Source organism: Buteo buteo, chromosome 12 (genome assembly GCF_964188355.1).
Source record: "Buteo buteo chromosome 12, bButBut1.hap1.1, whole genome shotgun sequence".
Lineage (NCBI taxonomy): Eukaryota > Metazoa > Chordata > Aves > Accipitriformes > Accipitridae > Buteo > Buteo buteo.
Genome location: NC_134182.1, coordinates 28,910,725 through 28,923,897, shown reverse-complemented (window position 1 = coordinate 28,923,897; position 13,173 = coordinate 28,910,725). Strand labels below are relative to the sequence as shown.

The window sequence follows — 13,173 nt, the reverse complement described above, 5'->3', positions numbered from 1 at the left end:
AGGTGAATTCTGAGTCAATAGAACATCGAACTTACGTGCGCTGAGCCAGGTGGAATACATTGCAAATTCAGAGTCCGTTCTTTAAATGTTTTTCTCGATGGTTCTGGAAAACCCCCCATTTGTCTCCACCATCGTAGTTCCAGATTTCTTGAGTCCCCCATTTTAATACAGGCAATAATTATATTGGGTATAATTTTATAGGAAGGTTTTTGTTGCTAGAAACCTTCCCCTCACCCTGGTTAGTGGATTTTATCTTTTTCTTCAAAGGTTGAACAGGGAATCTTGGTAATTTATCTACAGGTTCTGCCAAAAAGATAACTAGTGGATGTAAGAGCTAGCCATTAACAGCTTAGTTTGGGGTTTTGGGGTTTTTTGAGTGGTGAATTTTTAAAAAATAATATTTAAAAACAAAGATGTAGGTTTCTGAATCTTTTAGGACATTTAGGAGTCCAACTGTTCAGTTTGTTCCTGAAAATTTCTATAATCTTTAAGACTTTAAGTCTTTATTTGAGAACGATATCATGGAATATTTTTGCACAGAAAGATGTGTTTCTGACCTGAGATCACAGATGTTAGAATTGTATCAGTTTCAAAACTAGCTAGGGATCAGCATAAAGGTGCTCGCTTTCATCCAGAATAGTGAACTAATGCTAGAAATGTGCCTGTTGTTCCTCTTGAGAGGACCCAATAACAACTCTGTGTGAATTTTGTATCCTTACCAGAAAAGAATACAAAGAAGGGGGATTTATCCTTTTACAAATGTGAGTAAAACTGTTCACTAAATTGGTGAAAAACACAGACATCTTTTGTATAAGAGGATATATGCCCTTCTTAGAGGCGTGTCCCAGTTTGACTGTCTTAATTATTTAAAAAAAAACCAACAAAATATTGTGCCTTGCATTGATATACTTTCTTTTAGGTTCAGGAATTAAGATAGTTTGTATATATATGTCAACTGGCTTTAGGCTGTACTTAGTTCTTTCAATAGATGAAATTTGCAATATTGGAATATCAAACTAAAGTAGTAAACCAGTATTGAAATACATAAAGAGGACGAGTGAGGATCTGATAGTAGCTGATTTATTTAAATTTGAAAGTAGAGACTCCATTAAATATTTTTCTGATTATTCAAAGGCACTTTTATTGCAAAGTAATGTATTTATGCTTAATACTGTTACTCCATTAAAATTATTTTAAAGTATGTTATGCTTCATTAGAACTAAATACATTATTATACTATAAAAAATATTTGTTATATCCACTCTAAATAAGTCCTTCTTATTAGACTGACAAGGACTGTTTGTTGCTAATAGGATCAAAGAGAGGCTGTAGTTTTCAGGAAACTATTTAATTTATGATTATAAGGGCATTTTAGTAATATTTACTTACATTCTTTATCTGTACTGTATTCTTAGGAGTAAATGCTGTAAAGTTATAGTGCTTGTGTTTTTCACATTTTGTAAAAAGTTTAATCCCTGTTTAAATTTTGCCAAGCCAGGCAGATATGCAATTGTTTATCTTGAATGGGCAAGGATTCCCTTCATTACCTTCTTTAACTAGTTATTTGTGAGGCTATCAAAAATTTTACCTATTTATAGGGTCTTCAGTTTTTTTTAGAATTGTCTTTTAAAATACCAAGAATCAAGTTCTTTGATAAATGTAATATCTATTACACATTTTCTGTGTTTCTGTGGAGGTATTAAAATTGCAGACATAGTTGTGTTTCTGGAGCAATTGTTAATGAACATTTAGAGGAGTTGCCTTTGATGCATATCCACAACTCATTAAAATTCAAGGGATTTTTATATTCATTTCACAGAGAAGATGATACCCCCTTACATTTGTCTAAAGTGGCTGATACACTTAAATAGCAGTATGAATTTCATGTACAAATCGGTTTGTGGATAGGATTTAATCCTGCTTTATAGATGTGCTTAATCAAACAGCTGTACATTTTGACAGAAGTGACATACTTTTTATATTGAAGAGTTTAAGTTCTTACTGGTTCTCCTTTCCTCATCATCTAGTATACTTGGTGACTTCTTATTAAGTGTACATAGTATTCTATGTGCAAGCAACTTCTTATTGCAATAAATGGAAAACTGGAAAATAACACATGCTATTCTTACTTCTTTCAGAAACCCCCAGAAGCTACGACCGTAGACTTACCAGCCCTTTCTGATCTCGTTCCTATAATCAACGATCAGTCACAGTACATTAACCATTTAGAAGCAGAAGTGAAGTTTTGCAAGGTATTGGACAACATATTTCACCTACTAAAACCCTAGTCCCCTAAATATGAAGAATTCCTTTAAAAACAACTTATACTTAGTCTTGAGATTGATTGTTGTAATGACCAAAACTGAGCCAAATGCAGTTCAGTAGATACTGAGCCTTACCATGCATCTTGGTGCCTGTGTAGTGTTTAAGGGTCTTCAAAGACATTTTATGTCCTATCACAAATAGAAATAAGCAATTTTTAAGAGGTTATATGGAAATTCAAGCTACAAAAATGTGAAATATGTCTTTTGAGTATTCTTATTCTCTCTAAAAGGGTTAAAATAGTTGAGAAGGTTAATCTAGACTTTTGGTCTCAAGATGTATTTAAATGTTGATAGCCATCTCAAAGAACCTTTTACATGCAGTTCCTGTATCCTGTAGGAGGAATTGTCTGGGATGAAAGAGCAAGTGCAAGTAGTTGTACTTGAAAATGAGGAACTCCATCAGAAACTGAAATTCCTAACTGCGGAACATATGTTGAAAGAACAAACTCTTTTAGATGCCTCGGTAAGTTTTTATTTTTCTGTTGTTGTTTTGATCAGTGTTCAGGGACCTGACTGTTTTTAAGGAAGGCTATATAAATGGTTATCCGCAAACTGAATTTTAGTCAAAATTTAATGAGAGTTTGTAAACATGGATTTCTGTGGTTAACATCTTTATTGTAGGTTGCCAACCTATTTAACTTGTTTATTCGTTCTTATATTCTACTGTAATGAAAATTATAAGATTCAATACTTATATAACATTTGTTTAAAAAAACAGCCTACATAATTATAACTGAAGCACTGATTTTTTTTTTATTTTAGGCAAATACTCAGAACTCCTGGGCTGTAGGTGGTAATGACTGTAGCACACGTCAGCCTGTCACCTCATCACCAGTACGTAACAAAGATCAGGCTTTTGTTACAGCAGCTGTTGGAGAAACAGAAAAATGGGCTGTAGAACTGGTTGGTATTAACTTTCTTTGCAGAGGCGTACCTTTGCAGAACCTTTCAGTGCTTTGTTGTTGCTGCAGTTCTGATGGTTAATTTTGTAACAGACATACAGGAGGAGTTTTGGTTGGCTGAACCTTAATCTGAGATCAAATTTTATTCTCTTAAACCTCATCTTCATATTATACCCTAATTAATATTATTATCCAGTTAGATACAGATCGCAGGTTGTATCGGCAGATGTTGACTTCCCAGAGATAAGCCTTGTTTTGAGAATGTCCTGTCAGTGATTGCTCCGCTGTACTTTGGAGATTCTTAGCAGTAACACAACGCAAGAGTAGGTGCGGCTGGTGTAATTTAGGTAGCCCTCCAGGCAAGCTCTTTTGCAATGAGTCTTTCTGCTCCTGGAGCAGCCCAGGCTCAGTAAGGTACAAAAGTAGCTTTGTGCAGCCTGTTTTCCCTAAGCTGAATTACACATTCTGTGCTTTTAGAGATACAGAGAAGCCCTAGTGATTGAGAGATGACGTTGTCTCTATCCTGTATTATTAGTTCGGGAAAAGATTCTTAATTTTTTTTCCTCTAAATTAATGGGGTAGCATTGCTATCTTTTGAGAAAAACATGGTTAACTGAAAACTTTGAAGTTTTTTATTCATGTGCATATGCATAGTGAGGAATTTAAAGGGTACTTTAATTCTTCAAGATAATTATATGTATTTATTAATTTTTCCCAGTGAAATATATTTTTGTTGGTTTTGTGCATCATTTAGAGCTGAAAACGTCTTCAGTGATCCCTAATGCCTGCAGTTGTTTGAAAGCTAGTTTTTACAGTAATTGCACTTTTACTTCATCTGCCATATTTAAAGCAAGAGAATCATACTGATCGTGACTTCTTTCTAAGCATCATAGCGAGCTAAATTTCTGGTGCTTTATCAGTTTCGTTATCACCATTGTATTTAACATTGGTGTGGTTGATTTATATACCTAGTTCTTCACCAGGTAATAAGAGTAACTCACTGTGTTGTAAATAAATAGCCTGTCTACTTGAAATTCTGAAGAATTCCTTTTTTATTTCTGCTGACTTGTGGGAGAGTAAGAGCAAACTCGAGCCAAGATCATCAATTTGTGTAAATCATTGTAGAGGGCTTCAGTTGGAGCTGAAGCAATTTACCATATGAGGATCTGGCAAGATGTATAGAAATACATTTTGTTCATTTTGTAGACTTTCACAAGTGTGAAATATTTAGATTTCTCTGACTCTAGTGTTTCAACAACTTTATATCTTCGAGGGAAAAGAATGAATGTAGCTAATGTCTAGATTTATTTGTAAAGACAATATTATGAAGAAAGCAAAAGACAATTCTTTTCTCCCATCTTTTCTACAGGAGAAACTAAAACTTCTTTATCAAGAAAAAGTCAATATCCTTGATGCTCAAATACAGTCTCTAAGGTAAAGTGAAATGTTTATTTTTTTTCTTAATTTTTCTTAAAATTATTGTTAATAAATTATCACTTCATGACAACATGAACCATTCTGAATTTAAGTAAGAGAATACCTTAATGTCTGAACGTCGTGTTTTCTGGTAGTGTCCCTGAAAGCTGGTTTTACATGAAGTTTTCTCAAATATAAATGTAGCAAAATTGAATGTACAGCTGCTATATAGCAACATTAGCAATATAGAAATTTTATACATTCAGTTGAACTATTGTATTTATAGAAATTACAACTTGATATAAAATGTCTTTATCCTTTTTACCCTTTTTCTTTATAGAAATATCATGTCTGCTAGGGTAGACCAATCAAAGAAAAAAGAAGTTAAAAATTTAACTTGTGTGAGCCTTTCCATAATTTGCTTTCTTCTACTAATATTTTATATCACGAGTTTTAGAAATCTTAAGCATCCAACTAGTTTAGGCCACATAAAGATTTTGGAGCAGGAAAACATAGTTTTGAAGCATGCAGGCAGTGTTTCCAGTCATGTAACCTGCATATCTTTAAACACAAAAATACCTGAAAATAAGTCCTCATGTAATCCTCAAAATATCAAAGATTTGAATAGGTAGCAAACTATAGACAGAGGTGGACACAATCACTTTACGATTTGGTTTTCAGCAGTAAACTTCCCCCTTTACACCTGCATTCATGATACTGCTGCTGAATCTGTTTAATTGTGGTTTTCTCTAAATAAATTGTGGTTTCATATATCTGAAAATTCTAGACTTGTGTGTGTGTGTGTATACCTCCCACTGGTAGGGAGGCAAGTTGAAATATGCCCTCTGCAGCGGTGAAATCTTAAACGTGCAAAGCCAATTGTGCTAGTGAAAGTGAAGGAGGATCTTAAATTTCAGTTACGTAATCCAATTCTTCCCCCACCCCTCCCCAGCTTGGCATGAAGTGTTATATATACACTCAGAAATAAAAATTGGAGGCTGAAATAGCCTGAAAATTTCCACAAGTACTTTATTCAGCCTCTTGATTTCTCCTAGGGGGCATGATCTTTCAAACTTTAAGTTCTGCAAAGCACTTGAGCACTTGCTAAATTTTAATTAAAGTGAGAAATTATATTGCTTTCAGTGGGACTATCCTTGGTTTTAATTTTAAGCATGAATTTACGCAGGACTCGCTGATTTTTGTCCAAGATTTCCCAACAATAGGTCTGTTGTACCATGACTGTCTAAGGATATACGCAGAGCAAATTCTGTTCAGGTTATAGTGGATTATATTTAATAGACCAACTACTAAAATTGGAAAAAGTGCACAGAAGACTTCCCAGATGGAAATAAACATGCATGCAGCATATATATCATGTGCGCGGTAAATCCAATGCAACCAGAATGTGTCAGACTTACTACGTGTATGCTGCCCAGATGGCCTGCATAACAAACCAAAAGCTTTGGATTTGTTGCACAGTTTGTCAAATTGATTTATATGTGCACAGTGTGCATTTGTCTGGAACTTCCTGAAGTCAGCATTCCTACCGCTTGTGCTCTCTCTGGCCTGACAGATGCTTGGAAATTCTGGAGAAAATTCTTCAGAGCACCTGGTAAAAATTTTGGAAACAAGTAAAAAACTTAAAAGTAAAAACCGCTGTTTTTCTGGAGATGTGGTTGACCTGAAGTTTGTGTGTATCACTGGATCAGAGCGAATGTGCTGAATACATCTGGATTTTGTCTAGGGAGCATAAGGGACTTTTACTTTACCATATATTGTAACTTTACAGTTAATTTGAGAGTAGAGAAGAAATGTGAAGTTAGTGATATTGTTAGTAAGAGCAATAGAGAAAATGTTAGATAGGGTATTGAAATATTTGTACAGCTGATAGTGTTTCTTGCTAATGAATCTTTTACTCTGTTCAGACAATATGTAAGCCTACAAGTTTTATGTAATAATCTTCTGTGTAACTTCACTATGTTCTGATACTACAGAGGGAGGGAACAAATTAATATAATTTTTTTTTGTTTATTAAAAATTTTGATTGGGCAGTTCAACTACTATTTCTCTGTTAAAGTCTTCCTTAGGCTACTGAAATGTGTAAAATAATGTTCATTATAGGGATTCTTATAGTTCTTAGATTACATCTGTAATTATATATTGCATGTAAATATAACTAGTAGAAATGTTTGATTGCACAATAGTTTTATAATTGTATAGAAAATATTTTATAATTTTAATAATTTTAATAATGTCAATAATTTATTTTAGACTATAATTTATATTTATAAAAATATTTTATAATTTTAATAATTTTCATAAATTATAATTTTATAAATTTTATTTTTTAAAATATTTTTAATTTCTTCTTTTCTAGAAAAGACCTTTCAGAATCTCAGAAGATATGCAAAGATTTGGAAGGAAGGCTAAAATACCAGAAGTCACTCGTTTCAGCCACAAATTCTAGCCGAGTTGGTGGTCTATGTCTGAAATGTGCACAACATGAGGCAGTTCTTGCACAGACTCATTCTAATGTTCACATGCAGACCATCGAGAGGGTAACAAAGTAGGTTTGGGTGGTACTTACTTTGTCACTGAAAGTACAGTTGCGTACATTAAACCATGTAAGTCTCAATGTGTTAGATTGCATTCATAGAGAGATGTGCACTTACGGAACATTGGACTCCCACGTTGAAGTTATAATGCTGTGATCCCAACCACTTTGAAATCCATGATAGTTTTGCTGCTTATTTCAACTAGGAAAGAATGTTAGTTATTATCTTGTAATTATGATACCTTGGGCTGTCCAGATAATCAGACTGTTGATAGTCTGTTTCCTGCATTTTTTGTGCAAACAAAGCCTTCACTCTGTCAGAACAAGTATTACAGAAGTCTGTGTATTTTGATTATTTCCTGCAGAAGTCCCTTATTTTTCTGTAGTTGGAAGTTTTTCTGGTTCCACTTTATTATCCTTACATTTGGAGAACTTTTAGGGTACATCAGCAGGGTAAATTTTTTTTTTTTTTTTCCCCTTGTATTGGCTTAGTAGGCCAGGTGTTTGGGATAGTTTGCATTGCTCCTCCCTAACTACAAGAAGTCAGGGAAAAAAGTTCCTTTCGTTAAAAATAAATGAAATTATTTGCTGCAGCCTTTTTTTAATTGTAGATTTTATTTAAATGATTTAAACAAAAACAGCTATACAGGCTGAATATAATATATATAATTCAGAAATCCCAACAGCATTAAAATGTTTTTTTCTTAAGAAATTCTGCTAGTCAATCATCTTCAAAAAGCTCTCCCTTTCTACTTGCTGCTAATAATGATAAGATACTGCAGCTTTCTCAAAGTTTGTTAAACAGACATCTATTTATTGTCAGATATCTGAAGCTTCTTAGGATTTCTCAAGTTTTAGAATGAGCCTGCTAGAGATGAGGTAATGGGTCAGTTAGAAGCAAGAAGGCTGAAGGGACATAGTACATATAGTCTGTCAAATGGATATTATCTCTACTCATTAGATGACTGTTGCCAGGATTTATGTATTTTTCTATTGTCAAGTCCAAGAATTTTCTGGGAAAGCTCTCTGTTGCTGAAAAGTCATGTGTCAAAATCTACTTTCGTAAGAAAAGTAATTACTTGTCACAGACACTGGAAAATATGAACAAACTATAAATCCGTAAATTCTTGTCATCTTGTATTATAGTGCAGTTTGAAATAAAAGATTTGAGCTGACCTATTTATCTTTCTCGAACTATTATTTCAGTTTGAGATTTAACGAAATCTGAACACTCCATCTTCCTGTGATACAACTTATTAAAAACAAAGTTATTTCAGTAGGGATTTTCAAAGGGACTTCCTCCAAATCTTGTTGAAACAAAATTCAAAATATGACTCTTAGTGCTCTGGCAAATACAACTGGGTTACCATTCCACACAACAGGAAGAAAAAAATAAAAACCAAACACAACAGTTTTCAGCCAGAATCTCTAGTTGCACCTAAAACACAGATAATTATACTCTTAATTTAAAAGCTTTCAACATATCAAAATAAGAAAAAGGTGAAATTAAGTATTACGGTTTTACTGACTGTGCTTCACCGTTTGGTATAGATCTCAGTTTCTTAGTTAACAAAAGTTCAGAGGAGATGTAGAATCCAGAAGTCTTATTGTTTAGTTTAGTTCCAGTTTGCAGCAAAGCACCATTGATTTTCATTTGATGTACTTAGTGATCTGAATTACTTCTTGAACCTAATCCTTCTTTTTATTTTTTTCTCCCTATTTTACGTTTAATGACAGTGTAACTTCATATTGCTTCGACCTGTTTTTTCAGAAACGTACCTTTTTTTTTATTGTTTGTTTTTTTAGCATGGATCTCCATTTAGTAATGCCAACAGAATGTTGCTCAGCTCCAATATATGACTTGAGCTGTGCTGTCATTACTGGCAGTTGCACTGATGGACAATCCTTCTGAAGTGAAAGACTGGTCATCAAGCAAATGGTATTTTTAATATCTGCCAAGCTAGCAGTATGCTGTCTTTCACTCTTAACCCATGCTGGTTTTAGTCTTGCTTCATTTACCACCCTTATGTCTTTTATCTGTTAACATTTTATATTTGATATACCTGTTGGGGTTTTTTTCTCTTGAGAAAAGATACAGAAGAAATATCTGGTTTTTTCTTTATATGCAGAGAAAGAGATGACTTGATGGATGCACTTGTTTCACTGAGACGAAACATGAAAGAGATGCAGCAAAGAGAATCTAATGCTTGTGAGCAAGTTAAACGAGCTCTGCAAATGGCAGAAGAGGCCAATTTAGAAAAAACAAAGGTAAATTTATTAAGAAACAAGAGCTTTTCAGTATTCAGATCTACTGCAAATATTAATTTGTTTTCATGCTAATGAGAGAATACGCATAAGACTTACCACATGTTGATATGATGTAGTAGATTTAAAAGGATTGCACTGTGTGACTGTTTGAGCAGTAACATGAACTCTGTATTTGTTCTTAAATTCTCATCAAGACTGTAGGGTGTGTTGCCTTCTTAGGCCATCATTTAAATTCTGACGTAGTTTCAGAGCTAGGTGATAGAAACTGAATGGTAGAATTTTCAAAGGCATTCATGACATGTAAGAGGATAATTCTCATATCACATTTCTGAGCTATTCTGGAAAGAATATTTAGAATGCTTACAAACAACTCTTTTGCCTCAGATGAGTGCAGTGCAAGAGCTGATTAGCTAACAGAACTCTTTGAAGATGAGAAGTCCTGTCCGATGCTACCTACAGGAAGCTTTAGGTGTTATGTAAATAATAATGATAAAACCAGTTTTGATTTAATGCTTGTGTTAGCCCTAGTTACTATATACAATCAACCTAATTATTTCCTAACTTATTTCCTTGATATTTAGTGACATCTACTGTATTATTAGTGAATTACTGTGCAACTGAGAGAGGTTGGTTTGTGGTTTTTTTCTTTTTAATGAAATACTGTTGGTTTTAATAGTGGACAAGATTGATGTAATTGTTCTGTTGATCAAATTGGTTATTCATCTAATACTGTAACAGACCCTAATGTGTGTAGGGTCTTTAATTATAGTTAGTAGGGAAAAAAACAATGAGAGTTGGCAATCCTATGTACATGTTAAATTTAACTTCAGAGTACTACAGGTCCTTGTTTTTTACTGAACAAAGAGAGAATCCCTGTGAGCCTGTTACAACCTGTCCCCGAGGGGCTGAATTTTTAAATTGCTTACTCATTTACTTTTTTGGGCGTGGGTTCTACAGTTGTCTGATAGAAATGTTATTCACTTACTGCTATTTAAAACTGCACAAAATACTTTTCCTCCTCTGTGCAATAAAGTGAAGTTATCTGATCTTCCTCTTTTTTCATTTGGTGTTGGAAATCTTTATTTTAGTATTTAAAAAGAAAATCCCTATAAATTCTTACTCAGTGTAGCTCATGTTACAAATGTGGCCTAAGAATAAAACTTAGCAAGACAAACTAGTAGAACCTTTAATAAAATGGGTCTCCGTACCTATTCTATTTCTGCCACATAAAGAAAGCAGCTTCCTAGGGTCTCTACTGGCCACCCTCTTCACTGCAGCGAGGAAACGTGAAGTGCTATTGGTATACAAGACTCAATAGTAGTCTGTTTTTTCCGTGCTCAAGAACTGTTGTAATATGAAGGATCAGGAAGAAATCTTTTACTTATGCTGCATTAATTTAGCATTTTTATATGTACTGGTATTTCTCTTGGTAAGTACAAACCATCCTTTATTTTCCCAGTCCTATTGTACTCGTAAGGTAAAGTGTTGTTTTTCTTCGTAATTACCATGGAATCCGATAGACCAGCCCACATAAGTAAAGTGAGGAGTTAACACTTTGGGCTTCCAAATGCTATAATTGTAATTTCATCACCCTCTTGACAGAAAGTCAAGACCTCAGGTGTCTTAAAGTCTTAAGCAACCTCAGGTGCTTATCATTTAAACCCACCATTTTTTCTTGTCTTACGGTTGTCTCTATAGTTTGTGGCCACTTGCCTCTTACATAGAGCAAGGAGGAGATCTGGTAAGGTTAAACTTCCACAGATGAAGCAAATCCAGGAATGCATTTTCAACATAAATGTCATAGAAGAGTAATTGTTAGAATGGTGGAGCTAACAAAATACAGATTTCTTCTTGCAACTTATTTCTTCTAGAGTTGCATTGTTTTACATGTCTACGAAACTACAGCAGTCTTATTCAGACAATTGTTTGCTGAAGCTGATGATACATTCCTACAGAAAAGGATTCATGGCAACAACAGAGGGATTCCCTCACCGAGGTAGACTTATGATAGGAAAGCGACCCTGAGGAGGGTCCCACAGAATTGACATAAACCTAATGGAGACTGTTAGAGAATTCTCTAAAAATCACGGTTTAATGTGCTTCCATCATGAACAGCCCAACACCAAGGAAATTGCATATAGGGGGTTGGCTTTGAGTAAAAGAAAAATAAGTAGTTTAAAAAAACCCTAATTGGACAATAAAGGGTAATAAGGTAGGATTCCTAAAAGGGAGTTACTTTAGCTTCCTTGAAATAGGATATGCTGAGTATCAGTGAAAGGATGAAATGAAATCTAGTTTATTCCTGGCCTAGCAAGCTGCCTTTAGGGTGCTTTGAATGCTTCGATTTACTTTTAATGGAGTAGCGTGTTTCTGATTTAAACTGACATAACACTCAACTCCTATCCTTTCGGCAGGGATATATTACCATAAATTGATAGATTTTTTTTTTTTCTCCTAGTTTTTTTTGGAAGATAGTGTCTACTGTGCTTCTTCCATATGAACTTATGTTTAGTTTGATAGAAAACACATCTATAACCTGTATTTTAACACTTATTAATTAAGCAGGACATTTATGAGTTTTCAGTAGAATTAATCTTCTTTATTTGACAAACCTGAAACTAAAAAAAAAAAATAATAAAATTGTTTCTTTGTATCTTTATTTACTTCTTCCAGGTTTCTTCTTAGCCTTCTGCAGTCAGTAATTCATTTCATGGGGGATAGTGAGTGGAAGTGCATACATTATTTATTTATTTATTTTTCCTTCAGCTATGCAGGAATTTTAAATGCAAGGCAAATAATCATCTTAGTTTTAGAAGACCAGCTACCTGTTTGGAAAATACACTTTGAAAAATGTTTCCATCATTGCTGTGACTCCTAAAAGCAATTAGATTTCTAAATTACAGTAGGGCATGTATGTACATACAAACATATACATTTGTTTTCAATTTGTTAGTCCTATTCTAGATGTTAACACAGTAGGGTATGTATAAACATTATAATAACTATGTAAAAAACCAGAAGATGGCCTTTCTAATAGCAAATTGGGTTTCTCTGAAGGCATTAGATAAATACCATGTTTGTTTAAAATTTTAGGTTTCTTCCACTTAAAATAAATAGTTTTTTTCTAGGCTCTAGTCCAGTGTGAGCAGCTGAAAAGTGAGATGGAACGGCAGAAGAATCGTCTTGAAAGGGAGTTAGCTGCACAGCTACGTAAGAGGACTGATGAAAAAGAAGCACTGCGGGAAGAAATGAAGAAGGAAAGGGAGGACTTGGCAGCAATGGTATGAGTTGTTTGTTTTTTTTTCTATTTGTGTATTAAAATGAGTGTATCGTCCTCCTTAAACTTGCTGTTTGCTTGTCTTTCATTTTGTTTCAGTTTTCGATTTGAGAGCTCAGTACATCACTTCCACCATTGCTTTAAAGCAGTGGTAGAGAAAGTGATCCTTTGTGTCTGAATAATGAGTTTGTGCTATGTCACTAGATAAATACTAAGTTATTGATGTTACGCACTTTATTTTAGTTTGCATAATATTTTCTAATGCACTTTGTCCAAGTAGGAAAGGATTAAGTAATATGTGATGCAAGGTTTGTACCTAGCTTCTTATAAAGATTACTGTTTAAGTTGTGCTAACTTGTGGACTTGGCATGTTAAATTTAGGATTCTTTGTTACTTTGAGCTTACAAACACATATATATTAATGTTACAATA

At 33.9% G+C, this 13,173-nt stretch overlaps 1 protein-coding gene across 3 annotated transcripts in view; it reads left to right on the top strand.

The window, feature by feature from the left end:
* SDCCAG8 (SHH signaling and ciliogenesis regulator SDCCAG8) overlaps window positions 1-13,173 on the top strand; it is a 116,573-nt gene that overhangs the window by 14,097 nt on the left and 89,303 nt on the right. For all 3 annotated transcript variants that reach the window (XM_075043176.1, XM_075043178.1, XM_075043177.1), the window contains 7 exons: window positions 2,139-2,252; window positions 2,662-2,787; window positions 3,087-3,227; window positions 4,596-4,660; window positions 7,020-7,208; window positions 9,326-9,464; window positions 12,593-12,745. In XM_075043176.1, the coding sequence (XP_074899277.1) occupies window positions 2,139-2,252; window positions 2,662-2,787; window positions 3,087-3,227; window positions 4,596-4,660; window positions 7,020-7,208; window positions 9,326-9,464; window positions 12,593-12,745 (927 nt within the window). The remainder of the gene's footprint in view (window positions 1-2,138; window positions 2,253-2,661; window positions 2,788-3,086; window positions 3,228-4,595; window positions 4,661-7,019; window positions 7,209-9,325; window positions 9,465-12,592; window positions 12,746-13,173) is intronic.